Source organism: Dipodomys merriami, unplaced genomic scaffold (genome assembly GCF_024711535.1).
Source record: "Dipodomys merriami isolate MVZ:Mamm:240054 unplaced genomic scaffold, mDipMer1.0.p SCAF_62, whole genome shotgun sequence".
NCBI classification, from domain to species: Eukaryota; Metazoa; Chordata; class Mammalia; order Rodentia; family Heteromyidae; genus Dipodomys; species Dipodomys merriami.
This window is the reverse complement of record NW_027206202.1, coordinates 1,723,687-1,750,705: the sequence shown is the minus strand read 5'-3', so window position 1 is coordinate 1,750,705 and position 27,019 is coordinate 1,723,687. Positions and strand designations below refer to the sequence as shown.

Here is a 27,019-nt window from a genome sequence, read left to right as displayed (position 1 = left end):
TGATCCTGAGGTCTCAGCCTCCTGAGCAGCTAGGATCACAGGCCAGCTTGTGTGTCAACTCTAAACATTCATCTCTTTAGGTTGAGGATGTAGCTTAGTGGTAGAGCACTTGATTAGGGAGGCTTTGTGTTCCATCCTCAGCATCCCCGCAAAAAATCAGTCTCACTGAAAAAAAGAAGAAAATCATGCTTCTGATGTTAATGTTAATACCCTCTTGTCAGGGGCATCAATAATATACCTAAAATTGAACAGGGTTGGGTTTATGACTCACTACAAGGAGGGAGAATGCAATGGGAGGAACTGCAAGGCATCTGAGAAAGAGGATGTAGAAAATGACTTATTACAGAACTTCAGCTTGTGTTGGGTTTTTGAGGAGGACTAAGGGAAACTGGCTTTGCCCTGCTAAAGCATAGTCAGTATGCAGGGAGAGTCTGATGATTGGGAATTTGCATAATGTCTACCCAAAATGTGAGAGGGAAAGAGCAAGACTAGTTTAAATAATGTTCGTGGCCAGGCACTGGTGGCTTACACATATAATCCTAACTACTCAGGAGGCTGAGATCTGAGGAGCGCGGTTCAAAGCCAACCTGGGCAGGAAAGTCTATGAGACTCTGATCTCCAATGAACCACCAGAAAGCCGGAAGTGGTGCTGTGGCTCAAGTGGTAGAGCACTAGCCTTGAGCACTGAGTGGCTCAGGGACAGCACCCAGGCCCTGGGTTCAAGCCCTACAACTGAAAAAAAAAAAATAGTGTTCATAGTTTTGACTGAGTCCTAATGTGACTAAAACTGTCTTGTTTTTTTGTCTTATACATCATGGTCACAGACTGGTCTTGTCCCTGTCAGATTGGGTATTCTATAAAACTGTTAGCCACGTGTCTGTGGCTTACCAATGCAAAATTAGGTACTTAAGGGTCTGAGATCTGGAGGATCACAGTTCAAAGCTAGTCTGGGCAGAAAAGTCTGCTGAACTCCATTTCCAAAATACCCAGGAAAAAAAAAATCCAGGCTAGAGGTGTGTCTCATAGCCATAGAGCTCTTGCTGTGAGCAAGAGAGCCAAGCAAAGGCTGGGTATGTGGCCTAGTGGTAGAGTGCTTGCTAGCATGCATGAAGCCCTGGGCTCAATCTCTCAGTACCACATACACAGTGTTACTGTGGCTCAAATGGTAGAGTGCTAGCCTTGAGCAAAAGAAGCTCAGGCCCTGTGTTCAAGCCCCAGGACTGGCAAAAAAAAAAAAAAAGAAGAGAGTCAAACAAAATACAGGGTCCGGAGTTCAGGCTTTTGTTTCATTAAAAAAAAAAAGAGCCAGGCGCCGGTAGCTCACGCCTATAATCCTAGCTACTACTCAGGAGGCTGAGATCTGAGAATCACGGTTCAGAGCCAGCCTGGGCAGGAAAGCCCGTTGAAACTCTTCTCTCCAATAAACCACCAGAAGACCGGAAGTGGCACTGTAGCTCAAGTGGTAGAGCGCTAGCCTTGAGCTGAAGAGCTGAGGGACAGTGCTCAGGCCCAGAGTTCAAGCCCCACAAGTAAAAAAAAAAAAAACAAAACAGAAAACAAAATCAAACAACAAAAAATTTATTCATAATCAAAAGAATACAATGGCCTAGCTGTATTATTCTAGGTCCTGTCAACATCACAGCCTAATGGTTGTGCCAGGCAAGCCCCAGACTGTCAAGGTCTTACTGTCCCTTGAACACAAGCAAGGGATAGCAACCAAGCCTGGAGTTCAAGCTCCATGAACAACAAAACAAAAACAAAACTGGAAAAAACTGAATTGTGCTAAAAGTTCTTCTACCAGCTTTTTTTTTCCTACTGGCTTTTAAAAAATTATTTTTTTTGTCAGTCCTGGGGCTTGAACTCAGGGTCTGGACAATATCCCTGAGCTTCTTTTACTTAAGGATAGCACTCTATGACTTGAGCCACAGTGCCACTTCTGACTTTTTCTATATATGAGGAAAGGAACCCATAGCTTCATGAGAGGCAAGCACTCTATCACTAAACCACAATCCCAGCCTCCCTACTTGCTTTTTGATGTAGATTTAATTGTAGATAAGAGTCTCTCAGACTTTGTTGTTTGGGTTTGGCTTTGGACTGTAATCCTCATATCTCAGCCTCTTGAATAGATAGGATTACAAGTGAGAGTCACCAACACTTGGTTAAAAGTTCTTCTTTGTCTTGGAATAAAGACTTTTTCTCACCTTGTAGCTAAAATAACAAAAAAGTGCCCAAAAAGGACAAACATTTGAACAACTTTTAATTTCTGTTTCACAATTCTATTTAACTGCACTAGATTTCTGTGGAGGGTGGGCATCTGTGTGTGTGTGTGTGTGTGTGTGTATGTGTGTGTGTGTGTGTGTGTGTGTGTGTGTGTGTGTGGTGTGTGGTGTGTGCAGGTCCTGGGGCTTGAACTCAGGGCCTGGGTGCTATCCCTGAGTTTACTTACCCAAGGCTAGCACTCTACAACTTTAGCCACAGCTCTACTTCTGGCTTTTTTGGTAGATTGGAGTCTCATAGACTTTTGGAGATAGGAGGCTCACAGACTTTCCTGCCCAGGCTGTTTTCAAACAGCGATCCTCAGATCTCAGCTCCTAAGTAACTAAGATCACAGATGTGAGCCACCGGTACTCAGCATGGAGTGTGTACATCCAAATGCACAATTTTTTAGTTAATCTGTGTGTGTGTGTGTTGGTACTGGGGCTTAAACTGAGGGCCTGGGCACTGTCACCTCATACAGGCCCCCCCCTTAGCTCCACTATCACCTCTCCTCTGGAGACCCACCCCGATTTGGCCTCCTTTCAGAGCTTCTGTTGGTGCTCAGTGTGCACCTGTTCGGGTGCACGGGTGCTGATCAGTGCAAGGGGCTGGGAGGTGGGACTCTTGCCCCATGCCCTGCCCTGTTAGGATTCACTTTCCCTTCCCACCAGTAAAGGAACAGTTGGCCAGCAGAGACCCAGCCACGGGGAGTGGGGAGGACTTCGCTTTCCACATTCACACCGGGGAGGGGGCCGAGAACCTCCTCCATCTGCCTGGCGGCGCCCCCTTCTTGCCAAGCCCAACCCAGCCTAAACGCTAACCCTCCACGGCGTCCACAGTCGCGCATGCTCCGCACCAACCGCCTCCCGCCTCCCAGATCCAGGGGCGTGCCCAATGGGGGCGTGGCCTTAGTGCGCCTGCGCAACGGCCCAGCACCGGCTTCCGGGTGGTGAGGGCGCGATGGGGCTGAGGGCCGGAGTGGCGGAGTAGCGGCTGCGAGTGGGCGTGTTCGCTGCGAGGTCTGGCCCGGGGGCTGGAGGCCCGGGGACTTTGGGGAGCAGGTCAGAGGGCGCTGAGAGAGTCACTCACCGCTCGTCGCCCCCAGCCGGTATGTCGGCCGAGGCCTCCGGCCCGGCGGCAACCGCGGCCCCATCCCTGGAAGACCCTCAGCCCTCGGGGCCGGAGCCTGGCTCGGCCGCCTTCGGCCTGAAGCCCCTGACTCCGAATGGGAAGTACGTGAAGCTGAACGTGGGGGGCTCACTGCACTACACCACGCTGCGGACCCTCACGGGACAGGACACCATGCTCAAGGCCATGTTCAGCGGCCGCGTGGAGGTGCTCACGGACGCCGGAGGTACGCGCGCCCGCCTCACAGTGCCCCCCCCGCCCCACAGTGCCCCCCCCCCGCCCGTCCTCCCCCCCCAAGCCCGTCCTCCCCCCCCCCGGCCCGTCCTCCCCCCCGCCCGTCCTCCCCCCCAAGCCCGTCCTTCCCCCCCCCAAGCCCGTCCTCTCCCCCCGCCCGTCCTCCCCCCCGGCCCGTCCTCCTCCCCCACGCCCGTCCTTCCCCCCCATCGTGTCTCCCTCCATCTCGCCCCCATCTCCTCGCCCCCCAACTCCACTTGTCCCGGGCCCGTCACAGCTGAGCTCTTCACGCCCCGTGCTAGACTCAACTGCTGTCCCCCGTCTCCCTCCAGCCCATCCTCTCTCTGTCTTCTCCCTGCTTTCCCAGCCCCCTGGTCCCCAGCCTCACCAACATTTTATAGAACCCCTAAGTGATTTCACCAGTAACATTTCATAATCCCCATTACCTGTCCTTCCACTGTTCACTCTCAGCTCAAAAGACTTGGGAACCAACCCCGTTGTCCATCAGATTCTTTCCCACTGTCCAGCTGTTACCCCTCTCAGCCTCAGGACCACTAACAGCCTGGAGAGCTGGGACATTACTACTGCCCGAATTCCCCTAGGGAACCTACTCCCACCCAGGTTAACAAGGATTGTGAAAGTGCAGAAATAAAACAGTTGGAAAGTGGGCTGGGAAGGTGGCTCAGTGGTAGAGCGCTTGCCTTGCATGCCTGAGGCCCTGGGTTCCATTCCTCAGCACCACATAAGCAAAAGAAAAAAGCTGAAAGTGGCGCTGTGGCTCAAGTGGTAGAGCGCTAGCCTTGAGCTGAAGAGCTGAGGGACAGCGCCCAGGCCCAGAGTTCAGGCCCCACGACCGGACCCCCCCCCCCCAAAAAAAAATATATATATATTGAAGGTGGGGTTGGGAAGGTGGCCCAGTGGTAAAGTGCTTGCTTTGCATGCATGAGGCTCTGGGTTTGATTCCTCAGCACCACATAAGCAGAAAAAAGCCAGAAATGGAGCTGTGGCTCAAGTGGTAGAGCACTAGCCTTGAGCTGAAGAGCTGAGGGACAATGCTTAGGCCCAGAGTTCAGGCCCCATGACTGACAAAAAAAAAAAAAAAAATTGAGGTGGTCACGTAATTTATTTCATAAGTATTTGTAAAGTATTGGTACTGGGGACACTTTGGTAAAGGAATCTGACAAGAAGCAAGTTTCCAAGTTTCCTTTTTGGAGTAGGAATGACCAATAAGCAAGCAAACTACAAAATTTCAGTAAGTTCTGTGAATAATGTCAACTTATTACCTTATTACCTTATAACTTTCTAGCTAATAAGAGGGTAGAGTCGACAAAAAACATGGTCAGAACTAATACCAGAGATTAGAGGTTTATTAATAAGGTAAGTCTGAAAGAAATTCCTCATGGAAAGGGCCTTTTGACCCAGGACAATTTTGGGGAGAACTCACTGGAGAGGTTTGAAAGAGATTTTATAGATATGCAGAAGGGGTGTGTGTGTGTGTGTGTGTGTGTGTGTGTGTGTGTGTGTGTGTGTGTGTGTGTGTGTGTGTGTGTGTGTGTGTGTGTGTGTGTGTGTGTGTGTGTGTGTGTGTGTGTGTGTGTGTGTGTGTGTGTGTGTGCCCCCACCCACAGTAGGACTTGAACTCAAAGGCCTTAAGCTTGCTCAAAGAGCTGGCTTTTTGCTGGTTAATAGAAGGTAACAGAATTTGTCTCAAGAATTTTTCTGCTTAGGCTAGCCTCAAACCTTTATCCTCTGAAATCAGACTCCTGAATAGCTAGGATTTATAGGTAAGAGCCACTGGCACCCAGATGGCAGATACATCGGTATCCAGGTTTTCTTGTGACTTTGGAATTCTATTTTTGGTGGGTTTTGTTGTTGTTGTTGTTTGATTATTTAAATAGAAATTTAGTTAACTCTAGCCTTTTCCTACCCCAGAGCCATCTTTTCTCCTTTCTCTCCCCACCCCACCAGGTTGGGTACTGATTGACCGGAGCGGCCGCCACTTTGGTACAATCCTCAACTACCTGCGGGATGGGTCTGTGCCACTGCCAGAGAGTACCAGAGAACTGGGGGAGCTGCTAGGGGAAGCCCGCTACTACCTGGTCCAAGGCCTGATTGAGGACTGCCAGTTGGCACTACAGGTGAGGGTCCTCCCCCACTTCCTGAATCCTTGTGCCCATGGGGCTGGAGGGCTCCCCAGCAGTGAGCATTAGGATAAGAAAAAGGAAGTACAGGAGCTGGGAAGGTGGCTCAGTGGTAGAATGCTTGCCTTGCATGCATGAAGCCCCGGGTTCAATTCCTCAGCACCCCATAAGCAGAAAAAGCTTGAGCATTGTGGCTCAAGTGGTAGAGTGCTAGCCTTGAGCTGAAGAGCTGAGGGACAGCGCCCAGACCCAGAGTGCAAGCCCCATGACTAACCAGAAAAAAAAAAAAGGAAGTACAGGATTTGGCTAAGAAAGCCTGGCTCTGACTGGCACAACTCCCAAGAATTTGGGGTACTGGCTTCTGCATTCTTCCTGCCTCAGGCAGAGTCCCCTTTCCACCTGGTGTCAGGATTATTGTGATGATTAATTAGTTGCTCTGCTTCTTTCTGTTCCTGCCCAGCCAACCCAGCTGTTAAACAGCTGAGCAATTATCCTTAAACACAGCCCTTGTCTATTCTCTTCTTTGCTTAGAAGTCCTAAATAGCTTCCTATGCCACTAGGGGAAAAATGTAAGTTTAAATTGGAATATAATAACCTCCATGATCTGGTTCTGTCCTGGGAGGCAGCAGTAACAGTCTCTTGGGTTTCTCTGTCCCCTAGGGGATTTTTTTCTTCCTGCCTATTACAATTTGAACTTGAGGCCTCATACTTGCTCAACTTGAGTCTTGACTCTTGCCATCTTTTTGCTGGTTATTTTGGAGGTAGAGTCTCTTGGACTCTTCTGCCTGGGCTGGCTTCAAACCATGATCCTTCAAGTCTTACCCTCTTGAGTAGCTAGGATTACAGGTGTGGACCACTAGTAACTCACCTCTCCCCTCCCCTCCTTCTGTAAGCAATGAAATTCTCACCTCAAATGGAACCTTGCAGATGCTCTCTGTAAAGTAGGGTTTGGGGGTACCAGAGGCCTGTCTGTTTGGCTCCATTTCTTTAGGTCCCTTAGAATTCTGAGGAGCAAGGCTTAGTAAAGAGTCAGCCTCAGGGATTCTAGGTAATCTTGCTATTGTGGGAATGATCAACCTTGAGCCAGTCTCTTCCTACCTCTGGTTCTGTTCTTAAGTTCCAAGAGAGAAAAAGCCAAAAGTTAGTACAATGTAATGATTTTTACATAAGCCCTTTTATTCTGTTCAGTTTTTTTTTTTTTTTTTTTTTTTGTTGGTCATGGAGCCTGAACTCTGGGCCTGGGTGCTGTCCCTCAGCTCTTCAGCTCAAGGCTAGCACTCTACCACTTGAGCCATAGCTCCACTTTCAGGCCTTTTCTGTTTATGTGGTGCTGAGGACTCAAACCCAGGGCCTCATGCATGCAAGGCAAGCACTCTACCACTGAGCCACCCAGCCTATCTGTTCAGTTTTTACAATGTTAAAAATACCTTCCTTTATGATACAACAGAAATAGGAGATTACTTTGAGTTTCTGTGCGTGTGTGTACGTGTGTGTACGTGTGCGTGTGCCAATGTTGGGCTTGAACTCAAGACGAAGGCACTGTCTCTTAGCTTTTTCTCTTAAGGCTGGTACTCTACAACTAAAGCCATATCACTTCCAGGTTTGTTTTTTTTTTTTTTTTTTTTTGTCGGTTGTGGGGCTTGAACTCTGGGCCTGGGCACTATTCCTCAGCTCTTAAGCTAAAGGCTAGCGCTCTACTTCTTGAGCCACAGCAGCACTTCCGGTCTTCTGAGTGGTTTATTGGAGATAAAAGTCTTAACCAGACGTTGTGCCCGGGCTGGCTTTGAACTGAGATTCTCAGGACTCAGCTTCCTGGATAGCTAGGTAGGTGTGAGCCACTAGTGCCCAATGAGAGTTTCTTTTTTCTGTGTGCCAGTCCAGGGGCTTGAACTTGGGGCCTGGAAACTGCTCCTGAGCTTTTTTAAAACTCAAAGCTAGTGCTCTACCACTTAAACTATAGCTCTATTTCTGCGATACTTTCTTTTTTAATGTCCTTTGTAAATTAATAAGTGAACAACTTCCTTTTCTGTGGAGGGACTATTGATTAGCTGTTGAAATCCAAAGCATAAAATTTATTTGAACAGTAGCCATGTATTTCAAACTTTTTAACTGTAGCCTGTAGGGAAAAAATGTATTTCATAAGTGTGTATAACTGTAACTGAAATTTGTGAAGGGATACTTTTAGTGGAATGTACTGGTATATATTCTATTTTAGTATTCCTTTCTCCTTCCCTCCTTTCCAATCTCCCTTTTTTTCTTTCTCTCCCTCCCTTTCCACCTCCCCTTCTTCCTTCCTCTTTAATACTGTTTGACTTCCACTACACTTATTTCATGACTCACTAATGTGTTACCACTTGGAGTTTGACATATATTGAACCAGATCTTGGAAGTACATCCCAGCTCTAATTTTAAGTTAAGCTAATGTTACTACACACTTGTTGTGTGTCAGGAGTGATTTTGCTATCTGCTTGTATTTACATCTTACACCCTAGGTTGACATAAAAAAACAAAACAAAACCATGAGAGAAGTTGGATGATGCATTCAAGGAAGGTCAAATGAGCTAGTAAGTGACAGAGCTCAGACTCAACCCCAGTTATTGGACTCCAGGTCTGGTGCTTTTCTTCCATGTTCCATACCTCCTTCACGGGTTTCCCACAGATTCTTTCTACAGCTCAGTGTGCTCCTCACAGTACAACTAGGTTTATGCAAGTGTCCCTTTTTCTTTGATTATTTTCCCTTCATTCTCAATTCCTTGCCCACTTCTCTTTTCCTTAGGGGACCTTGGATATGCTTGCATTGTGTGTATACCTTTGAAAAACTTAAGCACTGTGTCGTATATGTATGCATTTTATATTTCCACAAATGGCACAGAGCTGTGGGCCATTTTCTGTTGATCATTCAGCACTTCTTTCAAGATCTCTTCATGCTGCTGTATGTACATCTAGTTCTTTGCTTCTAACTGCTACACAGGAATCTATAGTGCTTGCTCACAGGATTTTATTTATACATTCCTCTGAAGTTAAAGACTTAGATTGCCTCTTACTTTCTGCCCCCACAAACAGTGCCATTGTGAGAATTCTAGTACATGTCCCCTTGTGGTCCTATGTCAGAGTTTCACGTGATTATAACAGAGAATTGCTAAGTTATATAGGACATGTGCATCAGATTGTGCTCCCAAATGTTTATAGTACTTCATACCCATGATCAGCAGTGCATAAGAGATCCCATGTATACATACACTCAATAACATATTTTTCTAATTTTGGCAATCAGATGGGTTCATCATTGTGGACCCATCAGACTGAGCTGAGCTCTTTTGCTCAAGGCTAGCACTCTACTACTTTGAGCCACAGCTCCACTTCGGTTTTTGAGTGGTTAATTGGAGATAAGGGTTTCTTTTTTTTTGTTATTTTTTGGTCCAGTCGTGGGGCCTGAACTCTGGGCCTGGCACTGTCCCTCAGCTCTTCAGCTCAAGGCTAGCACTCTACCACTTGAGCCACAGTGCCACTTCCGGCTTTTTTTTTCTGCTTATGTAGTGCCTAGGAATCGAACCCAGGGCCTCATGCATGCAAGGCAAGCGCTCTACCACTGAGCTACCTTCCCAGCCCCTGGAGATAAGGGTTTCATGGGGACTTTTCTGCTCAGGCTGGCTTTGAACCTCAGTCCTCAGATTTTGGCCTCCGGAGTAGCTAAGATTACAGATGTGAGCCACTGGCTGCTGGCTGGGCATCTTCTCATGTGTAAACATGTTTTTGGATACAGTCTCATTATGTAGCTCAGACTGGCCTTGAACTCCTGATCCTCCTGCCTTAGCTTAGTGTTAGGATTACAGGTGTGTGTCATGTACCTGGTGCTTCTGTATATTCTTTACCAAATTTTGTACTGTGTCCTTTTTCTTGTTGCTTGACAGGAGATTCTTGCATAGTTTAGTCTCCAGGGAAAATTAAGCCCTATTACATAAGACTATGTATTAATATATACTTTAAAGCATGTGCTGTACATAATAAATTAGCTTTTCTCTAAAGCTACTAGTATGATTTTATTATCATACCATGCCTGAGAGAGTTTAGAAATTACTTAAATTGCTAGATATGGTGGCACACATCTATAATGCAACCTTGGGGAGGCTAAGGCAGGAGGATCAAGAGTTTGAGCAAAGTACCTATGGTTCACACCTGTGATCCTAGCTATTCAGAAGGCTGAGATCTGAAGATTAAGGCTTAAAGCTCAGCTGGCTAGGCAAGCCCAGGAAGTCCATCAGACACTTTTTTTTTGGGGGGGGGGAGCGGTCCGGTTGTGGGGCCTGAACTCTGGGCCTGGGTGCTCAGCTCTTCAGCTCAAGGCTAGCGCTCTACCACTTGAGCCATAGCGCCACTTCCAGCTTTTTTCTTCTTGCTTATGTGGTGCTGGGGAATTGAACCCAGGGCCTCAGGCATGCAAGGCAAGCACTATACCACTGAGCCACCTTCCCAGCCCAGACTCTTATCTCTAGTTAGCTATCAAAAAGTCTGAAGTGGAGCTGTTGCTTACGTGGTCAGAGTGCCAACCTTGAGCAAAAAGGACAGCAACCAGGCCTTGAATTCAAACCCCAGGACAGGAAAAAAAGAAAAAAGTTTGAAATTATCCTAGGATACTGAGCAAAATTGTCTGGAAAAAAAAAAGCCTAATTGAAATTATTTCCTGGGCTTTGAGATTCAGATGAAGAACTTAGTTATCTGCTCTAGATAACAATTTGTAGGGCTGGGAAGGTGGCTCAGTGGTACAGTGCTTGCCTTGCATGCATGAGGCCCTGGGTTCAATTCCTCAGCACCACATAAGCAGAAAAAAAAAGCCGGAAGTGGCGCTGTGGCTCAAGTGATAGAGCGCTAGCCTTGAGCTGAAGAGCTAAGGGACAGCGCCCAGGCCCAGAGTTCAAACCCCACGACCAGACCCCCCCCCAAAAACAAAACAAAACAAAACAAAAAACAATTTGTATTCAGTTTTAGATATTTCCAGAATTGTTTCTTCTGTCTCACGTCTGGCATGGAATATAAATCCCCAGTGATTACTTTATACTTTAAAGCAATAGTTATCAGTTGTAGAAATTAAGGAAACACAGATAACCAAAAAAGTAAAGCACCATTTTTTTCCAGATCTTTCCAAGTATTCATGTGCATCCACACAAACGTGTCTATTTCTCAAATACGGTCATAGTATTATATTTATTTATTTATTTTGTCATGGGACTGGAACTCAGGACCTGGGTCCTCAGTCCCTGAGTTTTTTCACTCAAGGCTAGTGCTCCACCATTTTGAGCAACAGCACCACTTCTGGTTTTCTGGTAGTTACTTGTAGATTAGAGTCTCACAGACTTTCCTGCCCCGTCTGGCTTTGAACTGAGATCCTCAGATCTCAGTCTCTTGAATAGCTAGGATTACAGGTACGAGCCACTGGTGCCTGGCCCATTCTACTTTTTAAATTAGCTTTTTAATTGTATATATAGATCTTCGTATATATGGATCTTTTCAGAGAAATACATTTTTGTAAATGAGTGATGAAGGGGTTTGACTCTTTTGGAAAGCTTATTCTCCCAGTACCAGCTATTACACAGTCCTTGGTAACCAGCATTATTAGTATCTAAGATGGCCATCAGAGATTCTCCTTGCCTTCTGGTATCCAGATTCTTCTTTATACCCCTTCCAACATCTAATAACCAGTAGGATATTGCAGATACTTTAGAGTATCTTAGAACTAAGTTAAAGATGATATCACAGCTTCTGCGTCTCTTTTTGGATCATTGACCCTGGGAATCCAGCTGTTATGTGAGAAGCTCAAGCACAATTGGGAAAGGCCTTACTCGGTAAGGAACTGAAGCATCCTGCCTGCAGCCAGCATAAACTCTCAGCCCTAGGCATTAATTATCACAAAGGTAGATCCTCTAGGCTCAGTCAAGTCTTCAGGTGTTGTTAACCCTGTCTAGCATCTAGATTGAAACTTTGTGATAGATTTTGAGCTCGGGCCACCTAGATAAGATCTTTTAAATACCTGACTTTCAGAAAATGGGTGGGAGCCAGGAACTGGTGGCTCACGCCTATAATCCTACTCAGGAAGTTGAGACCTTGAGAATCAAGGTTCAAAGCCACCCCAGGCAGAAAAGTCCTTCAGACTTTTAATCTCCAATTAACCACCAGAAAACCAGAAGTGGAGCTTTGGTTCGAAGTGGTAGAGCACTAGCTTTGAGCAAAAGAGCTCAGGGACAGCACCCAGGCCCCGAGTTCAAGCACCACAACTGAAGAAAGAAAGAAAGAAAGAAAGAAAGAAAGAAAGAAAGAAAGAAAGAGAGAGAGCTGGAAAGAGAGCTGGAAAGAAGAAGGAAGGAAGAGAAAGAAAAGAAGGAAAATGAATGTGTGGGATAATATATGTTTATTATTGTTTCAAGTTCCTAAACTTGAAATGATTTTTACCCAGCAAGAAATGACAGATTGGGGGGGGGGGGTGAAAAAAAGAAAAAAAAAAAAAAAAAAAAAAGAAATGACAGATTGTGAGTTCTAGGGTAAGGAGACTTCTGGAAAACAACAACACCAACAAACTACTAAAATGTGAAAATAATTTTAGAGCTGGGAAGCTGGAAGGACTTTGAAGAGATGTTAGTAAAAGGAGCTCAGAGTACTCCTTCAAGTTTGACCTTTCAACAGGGAGGCAGCAGGGAAGACTGAAAGAATGATAGGACAATGTTACTGGAAACTGATGGAAAGGAATCCTCCTTATATAGTAGCAGAAAGCCTATTACCATTGTTACCTCCAGTGATGGAGAAAGTTGAAAATGTGGCAGATAAACTGGGTGATCTAGCTAAGAAGATTTCCAGGAATGTTGAAGCTCAAGCTACCTGAAGAGGAGAGGGAAGCTAAAGAAGAAAGAATTTAACAAAAAGCCAGAAATTGTTGGATTTGAAAATTCTCAAGCCTTTTCAGATAACAGATGGCTTAAAAGCAAAGATTAAAAAGTGCATATGGGGCTGGGAAGGTGGCTCAGTGGCAGAGTGCTTGGCTTGCATGCCTGAGGCCCTGGGTTCAATTCCTCAGTACCACATAAGCAGAAGAAGCCGGAAGTGGCGCTGTGGCTCAAGTGGTAGGGCACTAGCCTTGAGCTGAAGAGCTCAAGGACAGCGCCTAGTCCCAGAGTTCAGCTCCCAGGACTGACCCTCCCCCCCCAAAAAAAAAAAAAAAAAGAATGCAAACGGGAAAAAAGGGTCTAATGATAAATCCATGAGTGTGATTAGAAATTCCTTGGTTAAGACCTCAGAATATCCAAGAAGATGCCTTAGAGAACCATTCAACCAAATGGTAGGATGACTTGTGGGGTGGGGTACTAAGGTTTGATCTCAGGGTCTAGGTGCTATCTCTTACCTATTAATTAAAGAGTCTCAGGGACTTTTCTGCCTGAGCTGGGGGTGGAAAAAAGTCTGGGGCTTGAACTGAGGGCCTGGGTGTTGTGCCTGAGCTTCTTTTGCTCAAGGCTAGCTAAGTAGTTTATTGGAAATAACAGACTCATGGACTTTTCTGCCTGGGCTGGCTTCACACCATGATCCTCAGATCTCAATCTCCTGAGTAGCTAGTCTTACAGGCATGAGCTACCAGCTTGGCAGGATGACTTTTTGAGGCAGGATCTTGATATGTAACTCAGGCTGGTTTTGAACCCAATATCATGGTGTCTCATCCTTCCCTGCTGCCTCCCTGTTGAAAGGTCATCAAACTTAAAAGAGTACTCTGAGCTCCTTTTACATCCTCAGTATATGTCACCACTCTTTCTTAACTAAGAGCACCTCTAAGAAATGTATAGTCACCAGATGTCAGAGGCCCACACCTCTAATCCTAGCTACTCAGGAGGCTGAGATCTGAGAATTGTGGTTCAAGCCAGCCCAGGCAAGAAAGCCCATGAGATTCTTATCTCCAGTTGACCACCAGAAAACTGGAAATGGCGCTGTGGTCAAAGTAGTAGTGTATTAGTCTTGAGCAAAAAACAGCTCAGGGACAGGGTCCAAGCACCATGACCAACAAAAAGTGACAAAAAAGAAAGCATGAGCACAAGCCCAAAGTAGAGATGTTGATCTTTGCGGTTGTAGCTTTTCTCTTACGAAGCAATTCCTACGACTTAGAAAACACTCAATAAATATAGATGATTTTGTTGGCAGAAGCACTACCAGCTCTATGAGCTTGGACTTAAAGGGACAGGGCCTAGAATAAAAGGAGAGGAAGACTTTGGGCACTCAGATTTCCTCCCTCCCTCCCTTTATCCCTCCCTCTCTCTCTCCTTCCCTCCTCCCCTCACCGCCTCTATTTTTTTTGGCCATGGTGGTACTTGAGTTTGAACTTGGCCTTGTGCTGTTGCTAAGCGGGCACTCTACCACTTGAGCCACACCTCTTAGTCTGGACTAAGAGTGGCTGAGGAACTTAGAGCTGAGACCATCTCTTACAGGTATAGATGCTGTGCAGAAACATTCCTGATCAGGAGTAGGCTTCAGAGTTCCCAATGTTTGTTCTAATAACTTCATTGATCTCTTATCCCTCCCCCACCCACTTTGAACAAGAGCACCCCTAGTGGTTATCTTGCCTGCCCACCATGACACATTGCATGTGTGGAGTCTCTTCTCACTGGTCTTCTGCTTAAAGGCAAATGCCCTTCAGGAGCAGTAGTTGGGGAGCTGCTGTGGTTTAGGGACAGCATTCTGTACTTGGAGCTGCTTCTATAAAGAGAATGAAGCTGGGGAATCTTGAGAGGAGATGGTTTTTGCATATGAATTAATGGAGGCTAGAAAATGGGTAGACTGTTGGGCTAATCTCCAAGGCAGCTTCCAAGATTTTTGTCTCCCAAGTATTCGTTCCCTGTGTCATCTCTTTGTACATTAAAGAGAACACATGAAGCCAGGCATGGTGGCTCACACCTGTAATCTTAGCTACTCAGGAGGTTGAGATCTGAGGATCAAGGTTCAAAGCCAGCCTGGCCAGGAAAGGTCATGAGACTTATCTCCAATAAACCACTCAGAAAACCAGAAGTGGTGCTGTGGCTCAAGCGCTAGCCTTGAGCTGAAGAGCTGAGGGACAGTGCCCAGGCCCATGGCCCACAAGTCCCATGACCCACACAAAAAATAAAAAAAGAAAAAGAAAAACAAGAACAGATGAAGCGATGAAGCTATGTCATAAAAGACAATGAGGTTTCCATCTTGCTCTCTCTTGGGTTGTTTATGTAGGGAAGGGAGTTGGCTATATCAAAAGGACACTCAAAGCAACCCTCTAGAAAAGCCCAAATGACAGGATTAGATGCCTCCTGCCAAGAGCAGGTAGGAATTTACCAGCCATATGTGTAAGCTTTCCAGAAATGGATCCTCTAGAGGTACTTATACCTTCAGATGCCTACAGCACCTGCTCAGCACCCCCACATGAGACCCTGTGCCAGACTTGGCTAGGCCTCTCCTGAATTCCTAAGCCATGACACTGAAATTGGAACTATTTTTGTTAATTTTAGCTACCGAACTTGAGGCCATTTATTATATAGCAATAGATAATACCCACTCCATACTTCACCTTCACTCATTTGTGGTCTTTTGTAAAATAGCAGTTCTCATATGCATGCATGCACACACACACACACACACACACACACACACACACACACACACACACACACACTCACACACGTATCTGTGCTCTCTGTTGTGATTTTTGTTTGTTTTTGTTGGTTAGGGGGCTTGAACTAAGGGCCTGGGCACTGTCCTTGAGCTTTTTCACTCAAGGCTAGCAATTTATCACTTTGAGCCACAGTGCCACTTCTGTTTTTTTTTTTTTTTTTTCTGGTAATTGGAGATAAGAATCTGATGGACTTCCCTGCCCCTGCTGTCATTGAACTGTGATCCTCAGATCTCAGCCTCTTGAGTAGCTAAGATTCCAGGTGTGAGCCACTGGCTCCTGGCTTTCTTTTGGGTTTTTATTTGCTTCTGCAACCAGAAGTATGCTGTTGCCATTCTATGGCTTTGTAGTGTATTTTAATATTTGGTAGAGTCAATGTTTCCTCTTTGCTCTTAACTTTATAAATTGGGGGCTAGGAATGTGGCTTAGTGGTAAAGAGCTTGCCTAGCATGCATGAAGCCCTGGGTTCGATTCCTCAGTACCACATAAACAGAAAAGGCCAGAAATGGCACTGTGGTTCAAGTGGTAGAGCACTAGCATTGAGCAAAAGAAACTCAGGGACAGTGCCCAGACTGTGAGTTCAAGCTCCAGGACTGGCAAAAAAAAGAAAAAAGGAAGGAAGGAAGAAAGAAAGAAAAAGAAAGAAAGAAAGAAAGGAAGAAAGGAAAGAAAGAATGAATTTACCAAATAATAGATTTTGAAATTTGGGCCAGGGTGAGAATAAGCTGCATGTATGAAGGAACAGGAAGGTGGGGTCTGAAGCCCAGCCATCTGGGGGAGAGTGTTAAGGCTGAGATTGAAGACCTCAGTAAAGGTGGATTCTTGCAGAGCCCCGGGCGTGGTGGGCAGCTTTGGAAGACTTTTAAGGGGGATGTGAATACCTCTGGTTGTACTGTTAACTGTCTTCCACTTCTTCCCCAGCAAAAGAGGGAGAACCTATCCCCACTGTGCCTCATCCCCACGGTGACATCTCCCCGGGAGGAGCAGCAGCTCCTGGCCAGTACCTCCAAGGTGAGGCCCCTGGCCCTGGAGGGTGGAGGCTGAATGGAGATGGAGGCTGAGGACTTCTTCCAGCCTCACTAGGTCCTCTCCTTCTCCCCCAACAGCCTGTGGTGAAGCTGCTGCACAACCGTAGTAACAACAAGTACTCCTACACCAGGTAACTGGCATGGGGGAGGGGGGAGGGGGTGTACACGTGCATGTGCCCCAGAAATCCCAAGGTTGAGTATAGCCCTGCTGCTGGCCCAAGGGGAGGGTCACATGGCGGGTCCAAGTACACATTCCAGCTCTACTTCTTGGCCCCCAAGTACCTGAGCAAGTATTCTCCCCTTAGCTTCAGTTTGTCATCAGCAAGCAGGATGTACGCAAGGACTAAATGATAATGGATGGCATGGACTAGGCACTTATTTTCCAACAGTATTGCTCTCTGTTGATTTACCCAACCCTTACAGTAGTATGAGGTATGTGTTATGATCTAGCTATAGAAGAGATTGAATCTTGGAGAGGGAAGTAACTTGCTTAGTGTCACTCTGTTAAGAAGTAGCAGGGGGCTGGGAAGGTGGCTTGCATACATGAGGCCCTGGGTTCGATTCCTCAGCCCCACATAAGCAAAAAGTAAAAAGCCGGAAGTGGTGCTGTGGCTCAGGTGGTAGAGCGCTAGCCTTGAGCTGAAAAAGCTGAGGGACAGTGTCCAGGCCCAGAGTTCAGTCCCCACGACCGGACCAAAAAAAAAAAAAAAAGAAGTAGCAGATAGCAGCATAAGTGGTTCATGCCTATAATCCCAGCTACTCAGGAGGCTGAAATCTGAGAATCCCACTTCCAGGAAGACTTAAGACTTTTTTTTTTGCCAGTCCTGGGGGGCTTGAACTCAGGGCCTGAGCACTGTCCCTGAGCTTCTTTTGCTTAATGCTAGCACTCTACCTACCACTTGAGTCACAGCGCCACTTCTGGCGCATTTATGTGGTACTGAGGACTCGAAGCCAGGGCTTTATGTATGCTAGGCAAGCACTTTACCACTAAGCCACATTCCCAGCTCTAATCTAAGACTTTTATCTTCAGTTAACCAGCAAAAGGCTGAAAGTGAAGGTGTGGCTTAAGTGGTAGACCACCAGCCTTCAGCATAAAAGCTAAGTAAAAGCCAGGCATTGGTAGCTCACATCTGTAATCGTAGCTACTAGGAGGCTGAGATCTGAGGATTGTGGTTTCAAGCCAGCTTGGGCAGGAAAGTCATGAGAGTCTTATTTCCAGTTAGCCACTAAAAAAGCTGGAAATGGAGCTGTGGCTCAAGTGGTAGAGTATTAGCCTTGAGCAAAAGAGCTCAGGGACAGTGCCTAGGCCTGGAGTTTAAGCCCTATGTGTGTGTGTGCGTGTGCACGCGCATGCACGCACACACAGCTTAAGCAAGAGCTTGATGCGCGTGCCCTGAGTTGGAGCCCCAGTACTAACACATAGAGTGCCATGGCTGGGATGCTAGATGAGACAGCCTGGCTGAGAGCTTGCATGGAGAGCTGCTGTGGTTGGATTTGCTTAGCTGGAAGCTTTCTGCTGAGCAGGACCAGAGTGCCAGGAATCTGGGCCCCTTTGGGGGGAGTGGAGTAGGAAATCCATCACACTGAGGCCTGCTGGCTCCCTGGTCTTCAGCACTTCAGATGACAACCTACTTAAGAACATCGAGCTGTTTGACAAACTGGCCCTGCGCTTCCACGGGCGGCTGCTCTTCCTCAAAGATGTCCTGGGGGACGAGATCTGCTGCTGGTCTTTCTACGGGCAGGGCCGCAAAATCGCCGAGGTGTGCTGCACCTCCATTGTCTATGCCACAGAGAAGAAGCAGACCAAGGTCAGAGGGATTCAGGGCCTGGTCAGGGAGGGAGGTGAGGGTGCAGCCTGGGGCCCTGGACAGAGCAAGCTCAGTATATCAGGCTTGGGAAAATCCTTGGGAGTCAGGAGGCAGAGTTCTGGGGTCTTGGCTGTGAACTTGAGGGAGTCACTTTACTTGGCAGTCTCCTTTCTTCTACTTGTGAAATGAGTGGAATTCTATTTTATTTATTTTTGCCAGTCCTAGGGCTTGAACTCAGGGCCTAGGTACTGTCCCTGAGCTTCTTTTACTCAATGCTAGCACTCTACCACTTGAGTGAGCCACAGTGCCACTTATGGCTATTTCTGTTTGTATTGTGCTGAGGAATTGACCCCAGGGCTTCATGCATGCTAGGCAAGCATTCTACCACTAAGCCACCTTCCCAGCCCTCTATTTTGTTTTAATTTCTGTTTTGGTTTTAGTTCTAGAGACTGCTCAAGGCTTTAAGTAGAACATTCTTCTTAATTGAGCCCATAGTTTGAAAACTGTCTGCCTTCTCTTTAAAATAGTATGCAGGTTTGGAGGTACACATGTGTTTAAAGTCTCAGAAGGATCTGTTTCCAAAAGTGGTTTTGTTTGTTGTTATTGTTTTGGTTTGGTTTTTGTGTGTGTGTGTTCTAGTATCAGAGCTTGAACTTAGGGTCTCGGACTCACTTATTTTCTTGCATCATGGCCTATGCTCTGCCAGTTGACCTGTGTGCCTCCAGTCCAGCATTTTTCTGATTAGAATCTGGAGATAAGAGCTTTGCAGACTTTTCTGTCTAGGCTTCCTTTGAACTGAGATCTTCAGGTCTTATCCTCCTAAGTAGCTAGGATTATAAGTGGGAACCACTGTCCCCCGTTTTTTTTTTTTGGTCGGTCATGGGGCATGAACTCAGCCTGGGTACTGTCCCTCAACTCTTCAGCTCAAGGCTAGTGCTGTACCACTTGAGTCACAGTGCCATTTCCAGTTTTCTGAGTGGTTTATTGGTTTATGGACTTTCCTGCCTGGGCTGGCTTTGAACCGCCATCCTCAGATCTCAGCCTCCTGAGTAGCTAGGATTACAAGCGTGAGCCACTGATGCCTAGCATTTTTTTTTTTTTAAGTTGAAAGTTTTAGGTATTTTTGCAGTACTGGGATTGAACTCAGCTTTGAGCTTGCCACGCAAATAGCCTTGAACTGAAGAGCTGAGGGACAGCGCCCAGGCCCAGAGTTCAGGCCCCACGACCGGACCCAAAAACAAAAACCTCAGGACCACAGGTCTCTTAGAACAGAGACTGACTCATGGATCTGGCACTTATCAGCTAATATTTACCTGCCCTGCACTAGGCACTGCCCCAGACTCAGATATGCTGCAGTCATCACTAGTCTCTCAGCAACCACTCTTCTCTTTTCTTGCCATTTTCCCCCTCTCCATTTGACTAAAGAACTTGTACTTAATTGTTAGAACCCAAGCTAAACATCCTTTTCAGTAGGACACCTGTTCTCATGAACTTTCAGCCTAGCCAACCCTAGATAGTTAGTCATGCTCCATTTTTCATCTAGAGACAGTATTTATCATCGTCTGTAGGTTGGGTTTTATCTCCCTAGTACTAGCCCAGACCTCACACAGTGGAATCTATGAAACATTCATAGATGTGCACGTGTGTGTGTGTGTGTGTGTGAGAGAGAGAGAGAGAGAGAGAGAGAGAGAGAGAGAGAGAGAGAGAGAGAGAGAGAGTGTGTGCACGTACCAGTACTGGGGCTTGAACTCAGTGCCTGAGCACTGTTCCTTAAGCATTTTTGTTCAAAGTTAGTGCTCTACCACTTGAGACACAATTCCACTTCCAGCTTTTTGCTAGTTAATTGGAGATAAGATTTTTGTCTGCCCAGGTTGGCTTTAAACTCAAACTCATCCTCAGATCTCAGCCTCCTAAGTAGCTAGGATTACAAACCATGAGCCACTGGTGCCCAGCTTCAGGAAATTTCTTTTGTAATTGGGAAGACAGGAAGATAGCTAATTAAAATACAGCTTTTTTTTTGGTCAGTCGTGGGGCCTGAACTCTGGGCCTGGGCGCTGTCCCTTAGATCTTCAGCTCAAGGCTAGCGCTCTACTACTTGAGACACAGCACCACTTCCTGCTTTTTCTGCTTACGTGGTGTTGAGGAATCGAATCCAGGGCCTTATGCATGCAAGGCAAGCGCTCTACCACTGAGCCACCTTCCCAGCCCCAAAATAGAGCTTTTTAAGAGCTGCATTCTCCTGGGTTTGGTGGCTGTAATATTAGCTACTCAGGAGGTTGAGGAAGGAAGATCACAAGTTCAAAGCCAACCTGGACAACTTTTTAAGACTGTGTCTCAAAATAATATTAGCTAAAAGGGATGGGGACATAGCTCAGTGGTAGAATGTTTATCTAATATATTCAAGGCTCTGGAGTCAATCCCTAGCCCTAGGTTTAATCCCCAACACTAGAAAACAATTGAGAAAAAAAAAACTACAGAAGTAGAATGCCCTAACTTCTTGGACTTCATTCCTTTCTACTCTGCTCCATGGCCTAAGCCTCCTTGCTGGTCTTTAGACAACACACTACTGGACACCCCTGGCTCAGAGCTTTTACATTTGCGGTCACAGCTCCCCAGTCTGCTTTCCTTAGCTACACACCTGTCTCCCTGCTTTGGTCAAATGTCATCTTGCCAATGAGGCCCTCCCTGAATTCTCTTTTGAAAGATGTAACACTCCTAGTCATGGCTTTTCTCACCCCCTTTTCCTAACTTCCCTTCCTAACATAACATTTGTCATTATCTGATGCAGTTTATGCTATATTATGTGTATGTCTGAGAAGTCCTCTCCTTAGATTATAGTGAAGGAGAGAAAAACCAATCATTCTGCCTGCCTGGTGGTGGAAGCTGGGAGGGGAAGCAGCGCAGAGCTGCTGAGAAAGAAGCTACAGGACAGGGCCAGAGAATCGGAGCCAGGGGTTCCTGCCTTTTGCAGGTGGAATTCCCAGAGGCCCGAATCTTCGAGGAGACCCTGAACATCCTGATCTATGAGACTCCCCGGGGCCCAGACCCAGCCCTCCTGGAGGCCACAGGGGGTGCAGCTGGAGGTGGTGGAGCAACCCGAGGGGAAGACGAAGAGAACCGAGAACACCGGGTTCGGAGGATCCACGTCCGGCGCCATATCACCCACGATGAGCGTCCTCATGGCCAACAGATTGTCTTCAAGGACTAACCTTTGACCTTTCCCCTGCCTTCCTCCTGCTTCTTGGACCCAGTCTTCCTTTCTTTCTTCTCTCTTCAGATTTTTGCCCCGGCTCTGCTGGCCAAGTCGTGGGTTTTCCTTCTGTCACGTCATTGCATGGTACAGTTGACTTTGGCTCTTTCCCTTCATTTGCACTTACAGCTAATAACACGGTACATTCCAGCCCCTCCCTCAGGCAGGGCCCCTCAGAAGACTGATACTCTCCCCCTCCTTCCCCATTTATGTTCTCTGGTCTTTCCCTCACAGGTAGTTTAGAGCAATTGGAATTCCCTCTCTCTCTCTCTTTTGTAAAGTACATTGTACATAGTCAAGTATTGAGCCAGCCCTTAGTAACACCCACCAAGTTCTGAGTTCTGAGCCACCTCCTACCCTGACCTCCCTCCTACCCCCAACCCTCCTCCCTTCCTCCTTAACTCTGTACTAAGCTGGCCTGGGCCTGTGCCAGCTCAGCTATTTTCTTGTTCTGTTTCATATTATTTATTATTTTAATTTTCTATTAAATTATTGGAATAAAGTTGAGTCAAGGCACTGCTGCTGGCTTCCAGGGAGACCACTGGGAGGACCATGTCAAGGACATGCCTGACTACTTTTATCACTGAAGACCAAGGAGCCCCAAGCCCTTCCCTGGGCTGGCAGCTGGGAAGAAAGCAGTCAGGAATTGGGAGTGGATTCAGAATTTATATTTCAAGGCTCACCAGCCAATTCTTACCCTTGGCAATCCTCCCCCCACCCCTCCTTCAGTGGAGAGGAATCCTGGCCGCCACTCATGCTGTCCCTGAATCCCAGAGTGCAGCATCTCTTCACCCCAGGTATCTGAAGGGCACACCTTCCTTCAAGGGTCTGGTGCAAAAACAAAGTCAAGGGCCTGACGCTCAGCCCCAGCCACGTTAGGGTGCCAAAGGTCTACAATGAAGACCACTCGAGGCCCATCTTCAGGGGAGCCTAGGACACATGGGATAGAGACAGAACAGCTGACATCAGTTTATCTGTCAAATTACATTCACCACATATGCATAAAAGCGAACAGTAAACAGGCCAGGCCCTTTTCTAACCCTTTGTTGGTTTCTATATAGCCCAGGCTGGCCTTGAACTGAGTCCCCCTTGCTCAGCCTCGCAAGTGCTGGACTTAAAGTTGTGTACCACCACACCCAACATCATCTGAATAGATGTATGGATCTGAGGCATCAAAACAAACAGGTAGTGCCATAGTTATCCCCTTATAAAATGGGACAAATAACTTAGCCAAGGTCTCACAGCTGCTAAATGCAAGTGGTAGGACAGGGCCCCAGGTGATCCAGGCCAGAGTTCTATCCTGGTATCCATTGTATGTGCTACCTGGCATTCACTGAGCCTTACAGTCACTTAATAAAGAAGGCAGTTGTCCCACAGGTCATCTGAGGAGTTGCATATGACTTGCTCAAGACGAGGTACCTAGAAAACCATGCTACTGGGACAAGGAGTCAGCCAGCTTGATCTTGTACCCTCTAAACTAGCTTGCTCTTTGGTCCCTCACCCCTACCCCCAGAAGAATGGGAGCTCCTTACCATTGTGAGCCACTGTGTGCAGGAAGGAATCATCTACCAGGAGGCAATGTCCTTCGGCCCAGCACTGGGGTTCGCCCCCGACAACCAGCTCACAGCCAGGAGGAATCTTCAGGCCTGTGTGAAGAGATGTGGCATCCAATACTCCTGCTTCTAAGGTGTCCACTTCCCTTAGACAAGGTCTTGTGGTGGTCTTCCCTGGCTGTCTGAAAGGTGATGTGTGTAATCTATATATAGTACTGTATGGAAAGGGTTAGGATAGTGGGGAACCAGTGGCTCACACCTGTAATCCTAACTACTCAGGAGGCTGAAATCTGAGGATCACAGAAGCCAGCCTGGGCAGGAAAATCTGTGAACTTCATCACCAATTAACTACCAAAAAATCCAGAAGCTGGGGCTTAGGTGGTATAGAACTAGGCTTGAGTAAAAGAACTAAGAGACAGTGCCCAGGCTGTAAGTTCAAGCCCCAACGCCAACACACACACACAAGCTCACACAATTCTAGGAGATAGGGCAAGTGTGGGAAGCATCATCTATAGTTTTCGAAAAAACAAAAGAGAAAATACCATCTCTTTCTTAGCCTCCTGACAATTCAGCTCCAGAGCCTACTATGTGCTGGGCTCTCTGTGTAGGTTGACTAGCAACTCCAATAAAAAATCTGAAAACCGGAAGTGGCGCTGTGCCTCAAGTGGTAGAGCGCTAGCCTTGAGCTGAAGAGCTGAGGGACAGCACCCAGGCCCAGAGTTCAAGCCCCATGACTGACAAAAAAAAAAAAAAAAGTGGGAGGGGAGCTACTGGAACTTGAACATCTGCTGGCATTACCATCAGTAAAAGAAATGTAGGATTTGGGCATGGAGCATCTAGAGAACTAGAATATTTCAGGTGTGCCTTTTTTTTTTTTTTTTTTTGGACGGGGTCTTGCGATATAGCCCAGCTTGGCCTTGATCTTACAATCCCTCAATCTCAATCTCCTGAATGCTAGTGCAGACATTCAGCTCAAGGCTTAAGTTTCAATTTGATTTGATAAGTACTTTCTTCTTAGTGCAATGCAGATGACCACATCCAGTTCTGTAAAGATTCCTTTTAATTAAGTATAACCAGCTAGTCACTGGATGGCTTGTACTTGTAATCAATCCTAGCTAACCAGGAGATTGAGATCTGAGGATCAAGATTCAAAGTTAGCCCTGGCAGAAAGGTGGATGAGACTCTTATCTCCAATTAACCAGCAAAAAAAGCTGGAAGTAGAGGTGTGGCTCAAGTAGTAGAGCACCAGCTTGGAGTGAAAAAGTCAAGTGAGTACATGAGGCCCTGAACTCAAGCCCCAGTAGCTGGCACAAAAATAGAATAAGTAAAGCCAGGCACTGGTGGCTCACGCCTGTAATCCTAGCTACTCCGGAGGCTGACATCTGAGGATCACAGTTCGAAGTCAGCTCAGGCAGGAAAGTCTCATCTCCAATTAAAGAAGAGAAAAAGCCAGAGGTGGCACTGTGGCTCAAGTGGTCAAGTGGTGGTAGGGTGCTGTGCAAAAACCTCAGGACCAGCAGGAATAAAAGTAAAACCAAAGGTGGGGGAGATTGGCTGTGAGGAGAAAATGCTGTGGGCAACAGGGAATCATGGGAGATTTCTGAGAAGAGAGACAGGTGGTCTGGGCAGGATCTACTTACCCAGATGGCATCTGACCCGAGCATTTGTAGGCCCACAGCAGCCCTCCAGCCGGGCCCCAGGTAGAAGGACAGAAAAGCCAGCATTGCCGAAGGTGTTGGCGCTCATGAAGCTCCGAAGCCCCCTCAGTGCCCGATAGGCTCCGGGGCACCGGCGGCAGTTGCTAGGTTGGCACCGGCCTGCTTGATACAGCAGGAGCTGGTAGCACCCAGGGGCCCGGGGCGGGGACCAGCCCCGAGGCAGAGGAGTAGTCCCTGAGAAGTCCCAGCTTATAGCCCCAAAATCCCGCAAAATGGCAGGGAAGTTGCTCTCTAGAAGCTCCACATCATGCCGCTGGGCATCTCGAGGCACAAAGGGGGCTGAAGGCAGGTCTGGTAGGAAAAGCAAGCCTGGACGCTGAATGCCCAGGACTCCTGACCCTCCTCCAAGGCTTGGGCTACCCTGAGCTGCACGCCTCACCCTACCCATCCCAGCCCAGGAGTAGCGCCTAGCATAGGCCCGAAGTCGACGGCTCACTAGGCCTTCTGTCCCAGGACCTTCTGCAGGGTCTCCAGAGCTCCTCAGGCCAGGCCTGCCAGCTTCAGGGCATCCCCCAGACCCACCATTAACCCCCCTAGCCTGGCTCCCAGCGCCTAGGGTCTGCATGTCTTCAGAGCCCAGGCGATAGCAGTACCAAAGGAACAGGGATGTGAGGGCTCCAAGGAGCAAAGTGAGGGCTGAAGAGGCCAGGGGTAGCGGCCAGGAGAGCATGATGGGCAAGGAGGCCCTGGCCAAGAGTCCTGGGGCATCTTCCAGTCCCCAGGTTCCCTGTCCCCCTAGCTCTCCACCTGTCCCCTGTATGGCTGCTTCCTGGTCTCCCCCTGGGCCATTTCCCTTCCACATCCCCAGCTTCTCTCCAAGATCTCTCTCCTCCTCCTGTCAGGTATCTCCAACCGGTCCTTTCCCTTTCTTTCCTCTAGCTCACTCTCTTCTCTCCTGCCTCTTCCTCTTCTTCCTCCCCTCTCTAGATCTCTCTCCTCTCTTCCCTCTATGGCTTCCCTTTCTTCTTTCTCCTTCCCGCAGCCTCCTCTCTTTCCCTCTGCCTCTCCTCTATCTCCACCGCTCTCCCACTCTCCTCTTCTCTCCTCCCTTCACCCCTCCTTTGGCTCCCTCTCCCCCTTCTTTCTTATAGCTCTCCCCTTAACCGTTCCTACCCCCACCTGGACCCGCAGCCCCAAGACCCCGCAGCTTGTCTTCCTCTGTGGCGGCGTCTCTGTCCTTCCTCCCTCCTCTCCCTTTCTTGCCCTTGCTTCTCACTTGACCTGACCCGAGGTCCTGCCTCGCTCTCGCTCCCCGTCTCCCACACGCTCCTTCCCTGGCTCCCACTCACCCTGACGTCACTCCTTCCCGCAGCCCTCTCTTCTTAGCTACCTCCAACCCCTCCCGGTGGCAGCCGCAACTCAGCCCTGGGGGAGGGGGGAACTCCTCTCCAGATTTGCCTCACTACCCGCTCCCTCCCCCCACCCCAAGCCTGACCGGGCGCCACGTGGGGTACAGGGGGCACGGTGCCAAACTCCGAGCACCCTGCAATGCGAAAAGAAGGGGCGTGGCCTCGCCGCGGGCATGGTGGGGTGGGCGGGGACTGGCGGGTGGGCGGGGTTCGCTCAAGGGGCGGGGCGAGGGCTCAGACTGAGGGCCCAGGCCGACGCTCTAGGACTGCGGGAGGGGGAGGCCGCGGCGGGCCGGTCGCGCCGCGGGTCCCCGGAGAAGTCGGTCCGTGATCTCCCCCCACCCCTCACATCCCCCTCTTTGGTCTCCACAACAGCCTGCCCCCGGCGAGTGGTCGATCGCTAGTGAAAGCGGCTCCAGCCAATGGCCGGACGCGCAGGCGGGGCGGAGAGGAGCTGTCCGCGCGCCCTGGTGCTGAAAAGGGCGCTCCCCACGCGCAGTGAGGGCGACCCAACCACAGCCCGGGCCGAAGCCGCCCAGCGGCTGGCTGGGGTCATATTGTATGTGAAGAGGGGGGTCTCTCCTCCCCAGACCCTAGCCTGTCACCCCCTTAGACTTTTCACAAGCCCGCAAAGTCGCCATTCTCCTGATTGGGGGGCGGGGGGGGGGAATGGGAGAGTCAGTTCCACCTGAGCTTCGGGGAAAAGGCAAAGGGAAGTCCCGCGGGGGGTCCGGATACGGACAGAGGACATATTGGGGACCAAGCAGGGCTCGAGCCAAAGCTGAGCCGCCCCTCGGAGCCCGGGGAAGAGGAGATTCAGATTCCAGATGTGCTGGAATGGCGTGGGGGAGGGGAGCCTAATGACGGCTGGGACCAGAGTTTCCTTTGGC

At 48.2% G+C, this 27,019-nt stretch overlaps 2 protein-coding genes across 4 annotated transcripts; one reads left to right on the top strand and one right to left on the bottom strand.

Annotated features, from left to right (window-relative positions):
- The first annotated feature begins 3,190 nt into the window (after positions 1-3,190).
- On the top strand, positions 3,191-22,025 carry LOC138814991 (BTB/POZ domain-containing adapter for CUL3-mediated RhoA degradation protein 1). The gene is made up of 6 exons (XM_070004167.1): positions 3,191-3,610; positions 5,587-5,756; positions 16,345-16,434; positions 16,530-16,582; positions 18,064-18,259; positions 21,231-22,025. Exons 1-6 carry the CDS (start codon positions 3,367-3,369, stop codon positions 21,465-21,467), a joined length of 990 nt encoding a protein of 329 aa, XP_069860268.1. The 5' UTR covers positions 3,191-3,366; the 3' UTR covers positions 21,468-22,025.
- Positions 22,026-22,192: 167 nt separating this feature from the next.
- Positions 22,193-26,193, bottom strand: LOC138814894 (aspartate beta-hydroxylase domain-containing protein 1). Of its 3 annotated transcripts, none has more exons than XM_070003992.1 (4): positions 25,900-26,193; positions 24,703-24,879; positions 23,042-23,155; positions 22,193-22,439 (listed from the first exon to the last, which is right to left on the bottom strand). In XM_070003992.1, the coding sequence occupies exons 2-4, from the start codon at positions 24,806-24,808 to the stop codon at positions 22,330-22,332; spliced, it is 330 nt and encodes a 109-aa protein (XP_069860093.1). In that variant the 5' UTR covers positions 24,809-24,879; positions 25,900-26,193; the 3' UTR covers positions 22,193-22,329. The 3 variants fall into 3 exon arrangements, with proteins under 3 accessions (XP_069860093.1, XP_069860094.1, XP_069860092.1); XM_070003993.1 differs by having other exon boundaries at positions 26,070-26,193; XM_070003991.1 differs by lacking the exon at positions 25,900-26,193 and having other exon boundaries at positions 24,703-25,871.
- Positions 26,194-27,019: the final 826 nt, after the last annotated feature.